The 20172-nt window shown below is 40.4% G+C and overlaps 1 protein-coding gene across 4 annotated transcripts in view; it reads left to right on the top strand.

Moving 5' to 3' along the window:
- LOC134462150 (sodium- and chloride-dependent GABA transporter 2-like) overlaps positions 1-18510 on the top strand; it is a 39227-nt gene extending 20717 nt beyond the window's left edge. For all 4 annotated transcript variants that reach the window (XM_063215044.1, XM_063215042.1, XM_063215041.1 and 1 more), the window contains exons 9-15: positions 306-430; positions 2418-2530; positions 3363-3500; positions 4209-4311; positions 7589-7689; positions 7863-8033; positions 10819-18510. In XM_063215044.1, coding sequence (XP_063071114.1) covers positions 306-430; positions 2418-2530; positions 3363-3500; positions 4209-4311; positions 7589-7689; positions 7863-8033; positions 10819-10974 — 907 coding nt within the window. In that variant the 3' untranslated portion in view covers positions 10975-18510. The remainder of the gene's footprint in view (positions 1-305; positions 431-2417; positions 2531-3362; positions 3501-4208; positions 4312-7588; positions 7690-7862; positions 8034-10818) is intronic.
- The last annotated feature ends 1662 nt before the right edge of the window (positions 18511-20172 follow it).

The raw sequence follows: 20172 nt of genomic DNA, 5'->3' as shown, positions 1-20172 counted from the left end.
ATATCAATATTGCTGTCAAACAATATCAAATTGCATAATATCAAGTTGAAACAATATTTTTGTCATTTGTCTATACTGCCAAAATGTAGGTTACGCTAAGCGCAGTACATTCCCCTCCAGTTGAGCCATTGCGAGCACAGAGCAGACTTGCTACCCAACACTTGTGCAGAACAATGTGTGTTTCTCTAGGGCCCTCCACTCACACTGCTGAAGGGAGGGAAGATTGTGAATTGTTTAGCACAATTATTTGTCTACTGCCTTCTTGCTCACTCATGGTGGTTTGTCTTGTTCTTGCTGCTTTGCAGAGACACTTTCGTCTTGTGTTTGGTGAATGGAGGCTCCAGTTTTGTGGCAGGGTTTGCCATCTTCTCGGTTTTGGGGTTCATGTCGTATGAGCAAGGCATCCCTATATCGGAGGTCGCCGCAACTGGTGAGGTTTCTTGCTTTTAATCCTCTTTTGCGAGCTATGTTCTCCCTCTTACCCTTTGTACAGATACTAAACATGTCAAGGACACTCTGCTGGTCGTCATAACTCTAGTTGTTGTTATTACTCTAGTTGTTAATTTATATGCCTACTGCTGCTAATACCTGATCAGACTTGACGGCACTCTTGTCTTGCAATCTATACTTTTGTCCTGTCTTGTCTACGCATGGGGGCAGAGGGAAACATATTTTAACTTTGACTTTTTAAACTTGACTTTTCTAATTTATGTGAATCGTGTATGAATCGAAACGTGCTGGTGCATGTGTCTACAATAAAAACAATGGTAACAGAGGTCCATGGCACCTTCTTGTTTATTAAAACCTCATAATGCTCACTACTCCACCAGTGGAACATCGCAGTAGTCGTTAGAAGGACTTAAAGTGATACTGTCCCATTTTTGGAAATAAGCCTATTTTACACCTTCCCTTGCAACATGATCTCCAAAAATTCTGTGCTCCTGGACACGGATGTTAAGGGCACAAAATCCGTGTCCAGGAGCACGGATTTTGCCAAAATTCCGTGCTCCTGGACACGGAATTGTTTTCCGTGCTCCTGGACACGGAATTGTTTTCCGTGATGGACACAGAGAAGTGCTCTCTCTATAGGCTAATCCCACAGCTCTATGTTTCCACAGTCTTGTGTTTTCTCAGGATTTTTCTAATTTCAAATATTTTTTCTCAAAAAAAAAAAACATTTCTTACTGACAGGTTAGGGTTAGGGATTGTTTTGATCTGGGCACAGCTAGTTTTCTTTCATTCATTATATGATTTCAATTGCCTAGCAACCAACTGGAAAATATATTTCTCAAAAATATGTCTTTAATGACAGGTTAAGGTTAGGGAATGTTTTGGTCAGGGCACAACTTAAATTGCTATAGCATTATTTTGTTAGAATTAGCATTTGGTATGTATTCTCTAATGATAGAGTTACACAGTGCTGTGGTAATAGCCTATAGAAAGCACGGAAAACAATTCTGTGTCCAGGAGCACGGAATTTTGACAAAATCCGTGCTCCTGGACACGGATTTGGTGTCCTTAACATCCGTGTCCAGGAGCACGGAATTTTCGGAGATCAGGCTGTCCCTTGAGTTAAATAATAGGGTTTTACCGTTCTCCTGTACTTTCAACTGTTTTCTAGTTATGACAGTGCAAATTTTACCTCCAAGCTAACAGTTAACATTGAGTCCTATGAGACCAGTTAGCCGCCAGCTGGTCTCATAGGACTCAATGTTAACTGCTAGCTTGGAGGAAAAATTTGTACTACCATACCCAGAGAACGATTGAAAGTATAGGAGAACGGTAAAATCCTATTATTTAACTCAAGGGGAGGTGTAAAATAAGCTTATTTCCAAAAATGGGACAGTATCACTTTAAAGGACCAGTTCAGTCAATTTCAACATGCAGTTGTAATGCTCACACTACCCTGGACTTGTCAGTACCTGAAGTTTTTTTTTGTTTTTTCTTTAGCCTTTTCCGAGATCTTGGTCATTGTAATGGGGGCTGCTCTTTGTTTACATTTCAAAAAAACATATTTATTTATTCCCAAAAACATCCGAAAGGTTATACAACATCAGCAGACAACTTGCATACAGTGGTACCTTTTGGGAAAATATTTGGAGAAGGCCTATGTTAATTAAAAAAAAAAAATCTAAACAAACGCTGCCCCCATCAGAATTGCTCATATCTCGGAAAGGGCTTAGCCAAAAAATGTGGCATCACCAGGTACTGACAAGTCAAGGATAGTGTGAGCAATACAACAGCACATTGAAATTGACTGAACTGGTCCTTTAACAACCATAGTAGTACACTACAATATTTCATATCAAGTCTGCAGTAATTCATTATGACTTGGTCATTATCATTCTGGTTATCAGCCAGTTTGTAACAGGGGCCATTAATACATTCGACTTGTTTATGGTTGTGTTGTTGTTAAGGTCCTGGGCTGGCATTCATTGCGTACCCCCGGGCGGTGGCCATGATGCCCCTGCCACAGCTCTGGGCCATCTGCTTCTTCGTCATGGTCATCCTGCTGGGAGCGGACACACAGGTGGGCTAATGAGGAATGAATGAATGAGTGAGTGAGTGAGTGAGTGAGTGAGTGAGTGAGTGAGTGAGTGAGTGAGTGAGTGAGTGAGTGAGTGAGTGAGTGAGTGAATGAATGAATGAATGAATGAATGAATGAATGACTTTTAGCTAGGTCGTTCATTACAAGACGGCAGAACTCTAGTGAACTGGCAGAACTTGTCTTATTGAATACTTGCCGTTTGTAGGCTCATAATGCACACTGCTTCACTCAGTGCTGTAATAGTCACTGAAATGACAGCTATAGTTAAACTCTTCTACAACATTACACAAAGCCTTTAGTGGTAACACTTTATTTTAGGGATACATCTATTAGCACTAATACATACAATGCCCCTGTATAAGTAACTTGTAAGGCATGTACAAAGCAAAATCAAACATTTGTTAGGCATTTGTAAGGCATGTACAAAGCAAAATCAAACATTTGTCAGGCATTTGTTTGTTCCCTGTATTCGCAAATGTCTTGTTCATGCACAATAAGGGATTTATTACCAATTTAGCCTTAGTAAAGACCTAGTAGGTCTTAGCGTTTGCTTAGTACATGCCTTACAAGTTACTTATGCAGGCATTAACATGGTATGTATTAGTGCTAATAGATGTATCCCTAAAATAAAGTGTTACCCCTTTAGTAAATTAATACTTTACAACTCGTTGCCTTTGTGATGACAGTACAAATCGGGGCCCATGTCTGAAGAGATTAATATTTGTTGTTGTTGTTGTTGTTGTTGTTGTTGTTGTTGTTGTTGTTGTTGTTGTTGTTGTTTTGCTGCCATGTCCCTCTGCCCTCTGGTGTCCAGTTTGTGAGTCTGGAGTGTCTGATGACGTCGGTGACGGACATGTTCCCCACGGTGTTCCGGCGCGGCTACCGGAGAGAGCTACTGCTACTGGGGCTGTGCACCGTCTGCTTCCTGCTCGGACTCCTGCTGGTCACCGAGGTGGGCCACAAAACATTACATTACGTTATACCAACTAGTACATCGTAACATTCAGCTGTATCCTTTTCAACACCCCCCTAGGACTCCCCAACGCCCCCTGGGGGGCTGTAGACCCTCCCCCCCCCTTGAGAAAAACTACATTATACCAACTAGTACAGTGTAACATTATAGCAGGACACTTCCACCACAACATATTTACATGACATTACATTACATTATCCCCCTGGACCTCATTATAAACCTCCCAACACCCCCTTGACCTTGTCATATTCTGTTATGTTTTCTATTCAGAAATAACAGATGTGAGATCGTCGGGGAGCCCCATTCAATAGAACGGTGCATTCTACAGAATGACATCAAGCCATGCAATCAATTACAATTAGCGACACATCTATCCAAAGCAGGGAAGTACAGGAAAGTATATTATAATCACAGTATACAGGGACATTGAAATAGAACAACAGCTAATCAAAGGCAAGAAGAGGAAAGGTTCCTTATCTACCTTCTGCAATTGAATCTCAAATGTTTATGCGAAAAATAATGATTGATCATAGCGTACATGTATGACCCATGTCCTGTACTGTACTTTAATCTGTATGTCTGTGAAGATTCATCCAAGTCATTTTAGACAAAATATCTAATTGTGTTCCATTGTGAGGTATTGGTGTCTAGTCACATTAACTATAATAATGATTTTTTTGTTTTTAGGGAGGCCTGTATTTCCTGCAGCTCTTTGACCATTACGTATGCAGTGGTAACAACCTGTTGTTACTCTCTGTCTGCCAGTCTATAGCCATTGGCTGGATATATGGTGAGTGTGCATGTGTATAGATGGATTTTTTTGTTTATAAACACAGTGTTGTGAGGAGGGGTAAGACACTGGCAGCCAACCAAGTGAGCTAATTCTTTGACCGACAGCGGTTTCCAACAATCAGAGGCAGCTAGTTTTGCGCAGTCAGGAGAAAACAAAAATTTAGAACCCATTTATTGTGTCAATTAAATAGTCGCTGCAGTTGGCCTGGAAGCCGCTCAGTCAGCACACTATCAAAGATCCTTGTTTGTTGTCCTATGCCGTGCTGAAAGTACACTTAGCTTAGTAACATTTTGTACAAACAAATAGTGAACATAAAGATGTGATTTCATTTGGTTAAGGCAAACGACAGCGATGTCAGGTATGTTTCAAACCAATGATAAGTGGATAATTAGGAAAACCTCAACAGGAGAAATGACATTGTATCATGAAGTCATTAACCCATTGTGGCTGGATGTTGCGTTGCGCAACATTGGCCCTGGAGCCTGGAGCTGCATGACGCAACATTCAGACTCATGACATTTGAGAGAATTTTACTAAAAATCTTGGTATGTTAGAGCTGAATGAACACATTCTAATGCAATATCTTTTTATGTGCTTCAGAGGCTGACATATTCCATTTTTATAGACTGAGGGCAAATATAAAAAAAGGCTCAGGCATTCAGCAGCCTTTTTGCAGGTGCTTTAGGCATCGATGGGTTAAAGTTGTTTTGATTGTACACTCTCAAACCATTTATTGAGGCGTCTTGGTGCCACTGCCTTGCACTTGTATGTCTGACACTGCTTTGATTAATTGACTGTCCAAGTTAAATTTCCCCCAAAATGTTTCCACTCTGAGAGCCTAAGTTGACAGTGAGAGGGTTAGAGAATGTTAATCTCTGAAAACACATGCTCATTTGTCTTTGCTTTTTGTAAAGACTGGCATTGGCCTTTTACATGGAGTGTAAGGTTTGGTGGGGTAGGGGGGGAACATGTCTTTGGACTTTAATCAACTTGGTGAAAGCTTTTCCCATGACCCCTGACCCTGATACTTATTGTTTGTCCTTGCTTTTTGTGAAGACCAGGGTTGCCAGATGAGGCTGATGATTTCCAGCCCAAAAAAATGCTCAAAACCCGCCTAGAAGCACAAAATCCCACCCAATTCTATTGATTTCTATGGCAAAAAATGGGCGTTTTTTCTGCTAAATGCCATTTTTTCCCGGACACTGCCATCCTAAGCAGCTCAATTGGGTGGGAAACAGCCCAATCTGGCAACACTGGTTTAGACCGTCATTACCATTTAACATGGAGTGTAAGGTGGCTCAGGTAGGGCGACTTGTCTGGACTTTTTCCCATAACCCCTGACCCTGAGACTTGACATAGTGGCGTATTCACCATGCATGCCAGTAAACCTTAAATCACAAATTTGCATATTCTCTCATTCTCTCAAGTCAGGGCTGTACTGTGTTAGCATTTCGCTCGCCGATATGTGCCCAAAATTTTAATTGTGCGAGTGCAAAAAAGGGTGCACGTGTGCGAGAATGAATTTCAATGAACAAGTTCCAGAAAGAAGTCCAGTCGTTAGCATAACTAACACGACATAGATTAACTTTCCGCTCAAACATGTGCAAACGAATGATATTCTAGTTAACGTGGCATTTGGTGATGTTGAGGGGGAGAATGCAACAATGTGTGATGACTGCTGTAAGATCAGTTCGCTCTCTCTTACTCTTTGCTGTGCGTGCCTGGCCGAGCTAAAAGTGTGTGTGTGTGTGTGTGTGTGTGCGCGCGTGCGTGCGTGTGTGTGCACGTGTGCGTGTGCACGTGTGTGTGTGTGTGTGTTTGCTGCACCCAAAGGGTTGCTGCTATACTCTTGCTTGCTGTCGCTTAGAGCTGTTCTCTCTCTCTCTCTCTCTCTCTCTCTCTCTCTCTCTCTCTCTCTCTCTCTCTCTCTCTCTCTCTCTCTCTCTCTCTCTCTCTCTCTCTCTCTCTCTCTCTCTCTCTCTCTCTCCTGCATTTCCTGCATTTTATTGTTAATTATTGTTCAGAAGTCCTATCATCTATGTGTGAATTCCTGCCATTCAAATATTTTTTGAACATGCTTTTTAAACCATTTTAAAATGCATTTTACAATGCAATTCAATGGAATGCCCAATACAAAAATATCAATTTCCCAAATTTTCCAAAATGGACACCATTTTGCAATAAACTTCATACAGACCCTCAGTGACTCTTAAATGAGTACCCCTGGCATAAGGTTTGAACCCAAGGTCGTCACCCTCGGGCTACAACTGAAACTAAAATCAATTTAAGGGTTGTCAATCTATCACACAAAAACAGATGTTAGTCTTATTTATTTTGTGAGGAAACCACGCAAAAGGCTGTGTGTTGAGTCAACCATGCAACTGTTTTTATAAAAAGATACAAACTTCATGAATGATGTATGAATCATTGGTCAAAGAGACAGGGAAAACAAAACAACATTCAGCCTTGAAACTTGCTTGCTATGCACAGAACCCCATCTATTCTTATAAAATGGCGTTTATTAGTCTTCCTTCTCACTAGGACCATGTTTATGCCTCAACTCAAGTATTTCCTGAAGTATTCGCGAACCTGCCTTGACTCACACGTGAACTTAAGTGCTACCCCCTTCCTAGCCACAGGGTTGAATATGATGTCGGTTCACCATTTGCAGCTGTTGCAACTTTCCTTGGAAAGCTTTCCGCAATATTTAGGAATGTGTTAATTGGATTTTGTCTTCCAAAAGTCCACGGGTGAGGTCACACACTGATGTTCTTCAAAGCATTCACTGCCTCTGGCCTCTGGAGTAATGCATCACTCTTTTGCATATATAATAATATAAAATAATAATATAAAAACCTGGACCTACTCAGATTAATGCTCCTACAGTATTTTTATGACATATTATGCAGAGCACTCAGTTATCCTCTGTAATGTATATTTTGTGAAATGAGTATTACGGTCAAGTGGTCAGTTAGTTCTGTAAGATGAGTGATTTGGCAAAAACTATAAAACTCTGCACACTGAACTTTTATAATTTTATTTTTTACTTAAGGCCTTTATCGCAGGAGTTTATAGTTTTTTCTGATTTGCAACCTATGGTCAATTCCAATGCATCTGCCAGCTGAGTTTTGCAAAAAATCACAGTTATTGAGTTATTAGAAAATTAATAAAACATTTTTGTTATTAAAATATGAGTTATTATAGGTTATATATAGGTTATATAGGTTATTATATAGTTATATGAAAGGTTTTATCTGTAATTTTTTTTTTCCAGGTGCGGACCGCCTCTATGACAACATAGAAGACATGATAGGCTATCGAATGGGGCCTTACATGAAGTACTGCTGGCTGTATGTCACTCCAATCGTGTGCATGGTTAGTAAATAGCTCATTGATATTAAATGTATTATTTATTAATCATAATTAATCAATATTAAATTAAATTGCTTTTCAGTATTAGCGTATGTTTTTTATGCATATGTTTGATCTGGCTAGCCAATTTATCCAAGTGAAAGGCACATTTTAACCGTCTTCATCTTTCCTTGCAGAGTACTTTCATTTCCAACATAGTGATGTATCAGCCTCTGAAGTTTAACAAGACATATGTGTACCCTGACTGGGCATATATCCTGGGATTGTTCTTGGGACTTTTCTGTGTGTTCCTGGTACCCCTTTGGATCCTCTATAAAATATCTATATCCAAGATGACAACAGTTGAGGTAATACATTGTGCCAGTTTGATTCATGTTGTTCTGAGATTCTTAATCTAACCGCACAAATACACCAGCCGCGAGCGACAGTTTGTAGTTGAACTCCTGGGAATATTGTGCAAATGAGCAAAGATGCAGTTCGCTGACAAGCCGCCACAGCCAATGACTGTATAGAGGTCAGTGACCACAGCCAATGGGAATGTTGGAATGCTTGCCTTCTGCTTTTAACGGATATACTTTAGTCGCTTCAATAGCTCGTATCGCTCTTGCTGCACAGAAGTGATTCTCTGTCGCTTGAATCTCATCGCGGCCGGTGTATTCGCCCAGTAACACTTTGCGATCTGGTTTTTGATTGTGATTGGCTGGTTGTTTCAAGTGTAGGTAAACAATCACCATTCCAAACGAACATTCTACACACGGCTAAGTTAATCGCTTGCATCTAAGTTGATAGCGAGAATCTGGTGCAGCTGGGGTAGGGAATCTGCGGGAAGAGCACATCTTTACATTATTTAGGGTTGGGGTGTCAGTGTGATTGCAAAGACATTTAATTCCTGTATACATCTCGCGTCGCTGAATTTTGTAGCAAAGATTGTGTCTGACAGCGCAGTGAACGCACACACACCCAGTGGTGTTGCTGCGATAACCATCCACCTCCTCAACTGAATGATGCAAGCCAAATTACAGCACTTTTTAGAAATATTGTCTGTGATTCAGTGCAACAGTGTTAGTTAAGCAATCAGCAACAAAAGTCCTTGGGTTTGTGTTTGATTTATAACGGTCAAGGGGAGTTTTACAGCACTCCATTTCGAGTTGTGCTCGAATTCTCCCTACCTGTTATGAAACACAAACCCACGGCCTCGTGGCTTATTTCTTAATCACACTGCACTGGTCTTTTCCCCATTAAATGGAAATTGCTGTTTGGATCGCTCTCTGAATTTATTTACATTTGTATCAGTATATTTTGGATTGTGATTGTCAGTAGATTTCTGTTACAGAAATTCTCTTACAATGTCCAATACGCTTTGGCTAAATAGCTGTGCTTTCTTTTATTTGTGTATTTGTCTGTATTGTTTTGGCCGAGAGTATGATGCACATTCAACACTGCAGGTTCAGGGTAAAAGGTCCACAGTTACGGGGGGCGCTGTGGCGCAGCGCGCTAAGCCCCCAACATTTGGGCTTGCATGCCCATGGGGACCCCGATTCGAGTCCGGACGGGGTCATTTCCCAATCCTCCCCCATCTCTCTCACCCACTCATTTCCTGTCAGCATCTCATACTATCCTGTCAGTAAAGGCATAAAAAGCCCCTAAAAAATATAAAATAAAATTAAAAAAGTTCCACAGTTACACACTGACTTTATTTCAGACTTTAGGTTCTTTGTCAGGTTGTTGGACATTAAAGCAATTTTGGTGTTGTGTAGTATAATACAGTCAGCAATACAGTACTTACAGCAATACAGTACTTTTGGCATCTGATTTGGCACCAGTACTATATAAACTACTATAACCAGCAGGGTGCGATTTGTAGGGCGGGATGGCGGGGATTGTCCCCCCTTCTGGTCTTGATATCGCCACTTTTTCTACATGATTTTATCACAGTTCAATGTAATTCCATTGATATTGCTTACCATCTGAAACATATCCCCCCTTCTGGTTTTCCAACAAATCGCACCCTGATAACCAGTACCATAATGCACATCGTTCCACCAGTCATCATCATAGTCATTGAAAAGTTGACTACTATAGTACTACCCTATGACATAACACAGGGCCTTTAGTAATGCATTACGACTTGACCATTGGCATTCTGGTGAATAAGGGATAACATCCTCCGAGGTTATATAAGGTTAATGGCGAGGCGGCGGCTCCGAACCAGAGATTGTTTTTAGGAAGAGGAGATTGGTCATTGTCGTAAGTGTCCATAGAAATTAACGGTGAAGATTCGTAACGCAAATATGGCGTCTACCCGCACATCTCCCGCCTTTCTGGCAACAACAACCAACTGCCTGCTGAGTTGCTTTGCCATTGATCCAATCATTTAGCTGCATAGGCACACGCGAATTGTTGCGCATGCTCAGCTGTGAAAAGCTGTCACTCTTGTGCCGTTATGGAACTACTGCACCTGCGAGTGTCAAAAAAACGTGAGAAAAGTGGCTTAAAAAGCTTTATTTTGACTCGCATGACACAACCAAGCAGTCTAGATTGCTCAACTTTTCACGGCGGTTTCAACGATATGGTTTTCACAACCGCTGGGTTCCCTCCCTTCCTGTACTCAGTTTCCCCATTCATTTTTCCCATTGACTCTCAGATCTGGTCTTACTAATCGCGAAATAGCGCCCCAAAGACGTCAACAAGATGGCGGCTGAGTGACGTAACTTATACAGGAAGAACTTTGTCCGAACTCTGGCGACGTGTGCAGCACAGAGATAGAGTTGCCTCTGCCAAGCCATTAACGTATAACTGGTGGACCTCGAAGGCCGTTATCCCGCTTATCTGCCATTACGTTAGGGTCCTTTTTTTACTCTCTTACTGTCTCTCAAGTACTGTCGTCTCCCCCCTAAAGTGAAGGTTTTATGCGTGTCGCCAGACTGACCGGTTCTCAGGGATTAATGGCCATCCCATCAGCCAATCAGAAAAGAGAGTTCTGTTGCGTAGGCAGATAACAACAAATGTACGTTGTGTCTTAACAGGTGAAAGACAAAGGACTTGTCAGTTTGTTTAGGACTTGTCAGCACCTGTATCAGCAGATTAGATTTTCATTTTCTGACATGATCTTAATTCTTGTTCTCTTTCCAGACCGTAAAACACCTCTGCCGTCCAAATCCCCAAAATCAGAACCTGAACCTGAAGCAGACTGCAGAGCGATGCCCCCTGAACCCCGACACGTCCCTCTGTCCCCCATCCAACGACATCAAGGGACAGGGTGGAGTCGAACTGGAGAACCAAGTTTAGTGGCCATCTTTATTCCACTTGCAGTACTTCGAATTTCCAATATTTTTTTATGAAATACTCCATCTTGTTTTTTAGTCTAGCGGTCAGCTCATTTTGTGGTGTACTGTACACTGATTATGAAGGTAGGGATATGCTTGGTGTGTGATGTAACTTGCATGTACAACCATTTGCGAACGAGTGCACATACTGTACTACATTGCGCACAATATTGGAGGTATCATCTATGGGGCAGATAGTTAACGACCTCTCATTAATATTTTGTACAATTGTTTGATGCTACTGTGACCTCAACATGGAAGGTCAGAAGATCGCCCCTGGCAGTTGTGCCAATATTGCAGTGCGCACACGCGCAATATTGCACTGTGCATACGTACCTTGGATTCAAGTGAGCTGCTACATAAAAAAAACTCATGGCCACGCATTTGTGCACAAAATGTGCACGCACACGCATATCCTACAGCAAGCATATTCCAGCCCCGCGACAGTAGATGGACAGTCTGAAAGAGGTTGAATTTTCAAATCAGCCAGTTATTATTGAGGTCCTTGAGGTCCCTGTTGTCCTCAGTCATTGAATGCAGTATATTGTTAGAATAAAAACAAAATCAAACTAAAAGAGTTAACTATTGATGACATGATATGATGTGTGAAAGGTTATGTTGGTGAAAGGTGAAAATGCTTGTTACTGAAAGTGAGATGCTTGGCACTGCCACCTTTTCCCAGCAGCAAAATAGTAATTAAAAGTTTTATGTCTCACTAGTTGAATCATCTTTTCTAGGAAGGTTTAAGTGATGGACAGAAACGAATCGGTAAACCACTAGATCCGTTTGTTTCAGAGCTTGTACGAACGCATTACTTGAAACTTGAATATCAAGTCGCACTGGGTCTCCTTAGACAGGATATTTGTGTAAGAGGTAGGAAGGTCCCCGTCTTCATTTTAGACAATGATACGTACAGTATATCACAGTATGGACTTGCAGTGGTTCTAGTCAAGTTGCTTTTGATTGTGCACCTACGTTGGCCAAGGACATGGCTGCTCTTGGCTATTTCAAACTGCTCTCCGGCCTCAGTCCCACCCATCTTTTAGTGAAGTATTAGGTCAATATAAAGACTGTATGCAGCCATTAATCATTAGTAACAAACTTTTAGGACATTAATTGTTATTAATTGAACAAGGAAATGCAACCCAACATGCATGGGACCACCAAATGTTTTTTTTCTGTCCAACTCTGTTAGTTTTCTGTGAAACTATGTACAAATCTGCTGTTTTTATAGTCAAAGGCACTGTTCACTACCACTCCCCTGGTAGAAACGATGTGTGATTTGTCGTTTCCACAGTGTGTGGTTACTGGATTGGAGTGCAAAATCTCCATAGAATATGATGTCAACATACTTTGTTTTAATTGAAAAAATCTGTAAAATACAATAAATTAAGACTATGTAGGAGCAACAAAATAAAACATTAGACGAGAGCTATTGATTGAAACACGGGATGAATTAAATACATGGATTCTCTTGCTATCTCCATCAACTGAAATAAGTATTGAAGGTAGAGTATGACATTTTTGTAGTAGTTTGTTTCCAAAATGTATGTTGCCCATTCTCATCTTATTTATGAATATTCACTACCACCATCAGTTTGTAAGTATTCATTATGGCTTGAGAATAGGCATTGTTCGTATATGAATAGGTCAATCTTCTTAAGTAGTACCGGTACTTAAAGGTGCACTGTGTAGGATGGGGGCCAGAGTAGGCATTGCAAGTATGCTGCTAATTGAAATTGTGCTGCCTATTGCTTATCTTTTCATGAATATTTACTAAATACAGTAATAACACAATATTGATTGGTGTGACCAAAGTAGAGTAAGTTTTGCAGCCACAAAAAGTCAATTTTTGGAAATTCAAAACGGCAAACATGGAGAAGATTCACCTCTTTCATGTATGAAAAATACAATTTTCACAGTCATAATGAACACGTAGAATTTGATGGTGGTGGTAAGCATTTATGTAAAATGTAACATTTGTGAATGGGCGAGGTGCCCTTTTGGCCATATATCAGAAATAGGTCTCACATCATCACTGATGTTTATACAATCACTATGTTTATACATACACTATTTTACCTCACATATGCACTTTGCACAAGCATTTTATTTGCATGTGCGAGAAACAAATATTGTATGTAGGCCTATAAAATTATTCTATGTATAAACTTTTAATGATGTTACATACTGTATTGCAGAGGGGCACCTCATACTTAATTACTAGTACTTAGGCTTAAGTACTTCTTAAATGATTTTGGGAAATGCCGCCCAGACCAGTAAGTAGTGTAGGCCTATTTACTTTCTAAAGATTCATGACAAAGACAGCATTTGTGACTGGAAAACAGTACATTAAAAGAAGGAAGGTCCCACGGTAACTCTGCTTAGTCATTTGTTTTGTTATTATGGAAATCTTTGTATGCCATGCTTTTGAGCATTCACATCGACATGTCATTATATTATGAATAACATAAAGGACTGGGGTGAATTTCTCAAAACCAAAGTTGCTAACTACATAAGCTACTTCGTTGCTTTCAATGCATTTTCCCATTGGCAACTACCGAAGTTGCTAACAGGCTAACAACTTCCCTTTTGAGAAACTCACCCAAGAGTTGCCTCGGGACCTTCCTTCTTTCGATGTTCTGCTCTTTTCTCCTTGAAGAGCACATGCACTTACTTGTTTCAGACCTAAGGCAGCGCTCCCCCATCTTTCTTCTGGACAGCATACATGTTGGAAACAGACTAAAATTTCACACTAGACCTTTAAACATGCTAGATTTATCATCCCCACAAAAGCTTGTGTCTTTGCATCATACTATTTAGCAGGGCTTGAAAACGAAATTATTTTTCAAACGTTCCGTTCCGAACGGTTCAGGCAAGTTTCAGTTTAACGTTTTCGTTCCTGCAATCGTTCCCCCATAAAAATATCGTTCCTGAACCGGTTCGGAACGAAAAATAACGTTCGTTCTTAACGTTCCTGCAGTGTTTAACGGCCATATTAAGTCTATTTTCGTGGACTTTATCTTAGAATAGACGTACTCATTATTTCCCCTTGATTTACACAGCTATTCTCAAAAATAATAACACACCCAAAAACACTCAGGTGGGCTATCCATCCTGGCAGATTTAACCGGATGCCTATAATTCTTATCAAAAGTAGCCTATGCCAGCCCAGTAGCGGTGGGTGGATGTTGATTAGGGAGGCACAATACAGAATAGCCAGAGAGAGTTTAAAAAAATAGCCGGAGAGAGTTCCTAAAAAAAATCTCTGGAATAGCGCAGGTAAACGTCAGCATAGTACGAGGTGTCGATAGGCATGGCTTTCAGTTCTTGCCTAGCTCTATTTAATAGGCCATGAGGTTTGCAGCAAGTGAACCGTGTAAGTAAAAGGGACACAGTTTGCTCCACAAAAAAAAATCCCAAACTGTTTTGAGATGTGCACGATGCAAGGAAGGGGTCACTAGTTCTAGAGAAGGGACAGGTTGCATAGTCTGAAACCTTGGATATGTTCTCAGATATCGGCTACCAACCATTCCAGTGCAAGTCCATCACCACAAAACCGGAGACCTTTTGTAGCCTAACAGACAAGCGTCACAAAATAGTAAGAGTTTCCACGTAGTCCATCCCATCAGCCCAGCCCTCTGCACGACAGAAGAGAATAATAACTTAAACTACAACAAATGCGCTGTCTTTCTCTATCCCTGCTTGTTGTCACACGCGACCTACTTTTGATGACAGCCAGGAAATATTGCGCAATACTGGGGAAACCATCGAAACATTGAGCGGGCCAGCTAACGTCAGCTAGCGTCTGTCCATCTGCCACGAATGACTTTATCCCGCATTGACCACAACAACAGATAAATAAGACGTCCTTGATTACAGCACATAAAACACCAGCTCTCACCTCTCTTCTCTACAACCGACAGTGGGATACACTGCGCACAACAAAAGCACTTCAGTAACTTTACGACAACATAATTTGCCATAACCGCATTGAACATCGAGGCACTCGGCGGTGCCATTACAAGTAGTAAGCTAAACATGACTTACCCACCAGTTGCCTCTCGAGACGAGCACTCTGCGAATTAGGTTCATCAAATCGCCTATCCAATTCCTTTGCAAATCATAGACTGTATGGTCCAAATACTCTGTCCCTGTAGGAATCCCAACACCGATCTCAAGACATGTTCTCTTTTGCTCTCCATGGTGTCAATATAAAACTCTGTAGGCGGCGGCCTACTGTCCGTGAATGAGACTGAAGAACAGCGCGGGTAAAGTGTCATTTCTCTTACAAAAATGTATTTGATATTGGTGGTCAACAACTTTAGGGCGGGTTTATTAGAGCCAACTTCCAATCACTACGAGAAAGCCAGGATAACAGACAGTTTAGTTCTAGTTTCCTATCAAAATCTCTGAGGAGAAGCACATCCTAAAATTTACCCAGGAAGTTTCTCCATACAATGCACAGTCGCACTCTGATTGGCCAATGCTCCTCAATATTTTATCAATCGGCGGCAAGAGCTCAGGTGAAGCAAAATGCTGTTGCTGTATGCATGTTTCCCCTCATACACGTCAGTAGCCGAACTAAAAGACTGCTCGTCGCCATGGTTACTCCTCAAACAAAATCGTGCACTTGTATGAAATATAGAGAACGAAAAAAAACCCGTTATTAACCGGTTTGTGGATTTCAGAATAACGTTTTTGTTCCGGAACACTTGAAGACCATTTCGTTTTCGTTTCCGTTTCCGTTCCTTGTAAAATTCCATAAAATTTCGTTCGTTTTCGGTTTTCGTTTTCGTTCCTCGAACCGGTTCGGAGCCCTGCTATTTAGACAACAATTTATATGGAAACTGACCCCAAGTATGATATTCAGTATGTTCTGTATACTACATTTTCTCACTATCTGAATGGACGGGAAATGTTCAAAAGATTTTTGAAAAACTTTGATTGCCATCAGACAACAGGCATGTGAATTGTTGATCAGGTGATAAAATGGTTTGTATCCGCGATCCACGATCTTGAAGTAAAAAAAAGTGTTTCAACAAATCCGACTCTCCTGTACGTAAATGTAAATCCATTTTAGTAGTTTAGGCTATTTTCACATATAGTCCACTTAATTCAGTCATCTGTAAGTAGACCAAATAGTGAGCCAACAGAACAAAGAACTCAGTTCAGTCTGTCTTTGTCTGTGTGAGTGTATTACAAAAAGGACCAGATGCTCTTCTGCCATTAGGCATATATGGGGTGCCAGTCCTCTACAGTCCTATAGAGCTCTCCTTAAGTGATTTCACAGTCTAGTCACTGGTGTAACTTGTCAGGCCTCTTACTGAGACCACATCAACAAAGGTCTCAGTACAGATCACTTCCGAGGGGTCTGGGTATGCTTTGCAGCATTCACACATAAAAACACTGAGTCACAGGTCTGAGTCCGCTTAAACGGCTGAGAGGGACCAAGTGTGGAAATGCTCTACCACAAGTCAAGAAAAGTTATTAAGGCAGGTTCATCATGCACACAGACAAGAAACATGACATTCATGTTAATGACAACATTCACATACTATACAGGCTTATTTACCAAGAGTGGACCAGTTTAATGGCATAGTACATACATGCACACACACCACACATTCAAAGACAAAGAACTGTGGTCATAACCCATTGCTTCACTTTTCAAGCCTCACCATCAACTGAGTGAGTGACCACTTGAAAGAGAAATATTAGGACTGCGTAGTAGTGTGACTCCTTCCTGGTTCCGTTCCAATGGCAGGGAACATCACTCCCCAGGCCATACTGCACTGTATGACCAGAGAGTCTTTAAGTATAGAGATATGCCAACATAATAGGTTTCTATGGGCACCTAACGCGACCAGGTTCCGGTCTGCCTAAAGGGGCGTGTCATAATGCTCCTACAATGAATAGAACAGTCCTTAGGTCTGCCTAGGTATGACTTTTACACTGGCACTAGTTCCATGGAGCCATGGTTCCAAGGTTCTATGGAACACCCCTGCTACATTTGTTTTTGTCTTCACACCCTGTTTTTTTTTTTTTTGGAAGAGCCTCTGACATGGTTCCATGCGTTCGAAGTCTAGTTCTAACTTGTCACATGTCACCCTGTCTGGAACAGATTGGTCGTCATGGGCAATAATTTGTCCGCCTGCACACATTCACCATGGCTCAGTATGTGCAGCTGCCAATGGGTCTCCTCATGCCACAATCATGAGATTCTACCTCCTGGATGCGGTAGCATGTAAGACTGGACAAGTCAATTGCGAGGAGAATAGCCGGCTTGAGTTTTCTATTGCTTTTCTTTTATAAAGCCTTGTATGATGAAATTGGTTCTTTATTTCTGCATAGCCCTGTGTTGGATCTTTATGGCTGGCATAAAATCAAAACATTTTTCGTGTGTGAAAGCAAGGAAAAAGGCAGTGATGATCATACAGAAATCAATGTTATTTTTAATATAATTTATCTTACTGCATTGGGGGAGAAAGTCATTGTGAAGGTGCATTGATGGCATTCGTATAGGCCTGTCTTGTCTCAAAGTGACTATAGTTTGTCAACCATTTTACTGTCTCTGATCGTTGTCATCTCAGATGTACTGCGTTATTATAGACCAAACTGCTACATGTGTGATTGGTCAGACAACACAAATGCTGCTGAGATAGAGGTTACAAGTACAAGAATAGTGTTATGATTGAAAGTCCTACAGTCAACTTACCGTAAATTAACACTTTGCTTCCCGGCTCCATAACAATTATCCAGCCATATCCTGATGAATGAAAAGAAATCTATTACAACAATTAATTAATTGCCACAGCAATTAATGGAGCATGTGAATATTGTGAGCCTAGAAAACTGCAGTCAAATATGCCATAAATCATGTTTTATGATTTCACAAGAGGTGTTGAACATATTCAAAGTTTATAATAATTAAAGTAAAGTATATTTTCAGATTAAAAACAAAAACGTTTTGTTTCTACCTCATGGCAACAATTAACTAATCGGGCACTTTTTGGGGTTTAAAATTAGGTTTTTTTTTGTTTTTTTGTTTTTTTAAATCAGCTTAAATTATTTATGCCCATTTATTCTTGCTTATTGATGCATCTTTTTCAGATTTATAAAATAAGTAAAAATTATAAAATAAGTGAGTACATACTTTAGAGTGTTTTAATACTTTCATAAAATATATTATTGATTTCCATTGTATGTGCATTGCAATGATCAGCGTTATTTTCCACATGAACGTAGATGCCATGAACACAGCCGGTCTTTGACATGCAGCTGTGAATTGTAGTGCGTATGTTGCTGTTGTAATGAAGAACAAATGCTGACAAAATATTCACCATACATTTTAGACATGAGTCACTGTGTTTTATAATCATTTGTTGTCCATTTTTGTTAATGATTTTTTTTCCATATTTCATTGGTGTCATATTGATGACATTAGTTTAAAATGGCAGCTTACAAAGACATAATGCACTGTAAGAATAAAGGATGATTGAACAAATTGTCTCCTTTTTCCTGAGTGTGTGTGGAATGTATGCAGGCTATGTGACATTTTTCAAAGAATATGATTGGTAATACAACACCCTTTTTATCACTCACCGTATTTTTTGGGGGTGAAGTCATTTTTTGTGAAACAACTGTGTGTTGTCTTCTGAAATACAAATAATGGAATGTAGCCAAATAAGCTTGATCATAATACATTTACATACCCTGGTGAATTGGGCTGATATCATGCATTCAATCTGATACAAATGGGTCTGATTGGCCTTTCCAGATAACCATTTCCACTAGTGATTTCCTGTGATTTGTTTATGTGTAAAATATCAATGACTTATTGGACTTTGAAGAGAACCTCCATTACCTTACTCAGAACTTCACTGACAGTTTTCATTTTTTAAGTCATGAAGAAAGCAAACAATTAATCAAAAGGATCTTTGGGGACAGATAGTTAAACTCTATGAAACAGGAAAGGGACATAAAGTATCCGATGAATTAATAATGTCAATTGTATGACGTTAATTATGTTTAAATTAACTGTTAAATCAATTGAGGTTTTCTTTTGTTTCAGACATGTAAAAGTAGTGTTTAAATAAAAAACATTTTAAGAATGTTTCAACGATGAAAATTCAGTTTGATCAGAGGGTCACATGGATGTTTACGTATGACATGCGTTAAAATCAGCTGATGTGGAGGTGTGACCTTCCTGTCAATATGGACAGGTTGGTCATACCTCTTGCTGTTAGAGTGGTGGCCTCAGGATAGTGGTCCTCCAGGTGTGAGATATGTAAGAATTTAGAGTGTTCGCAGGTGCACCTGCGAACACTCTAAATTCTTACAGATAGCATGTATGCTCCCTCATCCCCATTCATGGTGGTTGGGCTATACCTTTAGATAAACAAAATTCCAGCCATACTTGCTAGGACATTGTTCAGGAGGCAAAGCTAAACCAAAAAAACTTCAGGCGATATACGGGACAAAATGAATAATTGTCTCACGCAATAATTGCCTCAATGCCACAAACAATCTGGATTACAAAACACCAAATAGCATAAAGACCAGCCTTAAAACATTTGGGACAAAGTCATTTGGAAAAAAAAGACCAACATTTAACTTTTCCAGCCGCTGTTACCACTAATTACAGCTGCTAAATCCCGCCACTATTAACACTTAACAAGCCATATCATGAAAGTTGCACCATCCCGTCTATGAAACATGGTTGTGGGTCGCAGATGTGGGGATGTATGAGCTACAAATGCACTAGGCTTTTAGTCCACACTAAGGAAAAGATCCAACACCTCTTTAAAACTACTGGACGAAACTTTGCACTCATTAACTTTGCCATCTGTACTGTACGCACTGTACTGACGATTCTCTGCTCTTTTGTATGAGTTGTGAACCTGCAATTCAACAGCACCCAGCATGAAAATAACTTGGCTGTGCAACAGGATTTTGGCCCTCTTTGAGTTGGACATTAAGATGTTCGTGTGGCTCGCATAGGTTGGAGAGAGGGCAGTGGCACTTAGGAAGCAGCCAAAGCACGTAGGCATCAGCCAAAGCACGTAGGTATCAGAGAAAGCATGTACAAGTAGGTATCAGAGAAAACACGTAGACCTACTGTAAGTAGCAAAGCACGTAGGTAACAGAGAGGGCACGT

This window comes from Engraulis encrasicolus, chromosome 14, assembly GCF_034702125.1.
Source record: "Engraulis encrasicolus isolate BLACKSEA-1 chromosome 14, IST_EnEncr_1.0, whole genome shotgun sequence".
Lineage (NCBI taxonomy): Eukaryota > Metazoa > Chordata > Actinopteri > Clupeiformes > Engraulidae > Engraulis > Engraulis encrasicolus.
Note: the sequence above shows the minus strand (reverse complement) of the source record. Positions and strands in the feature narration are given on the sequence as shown.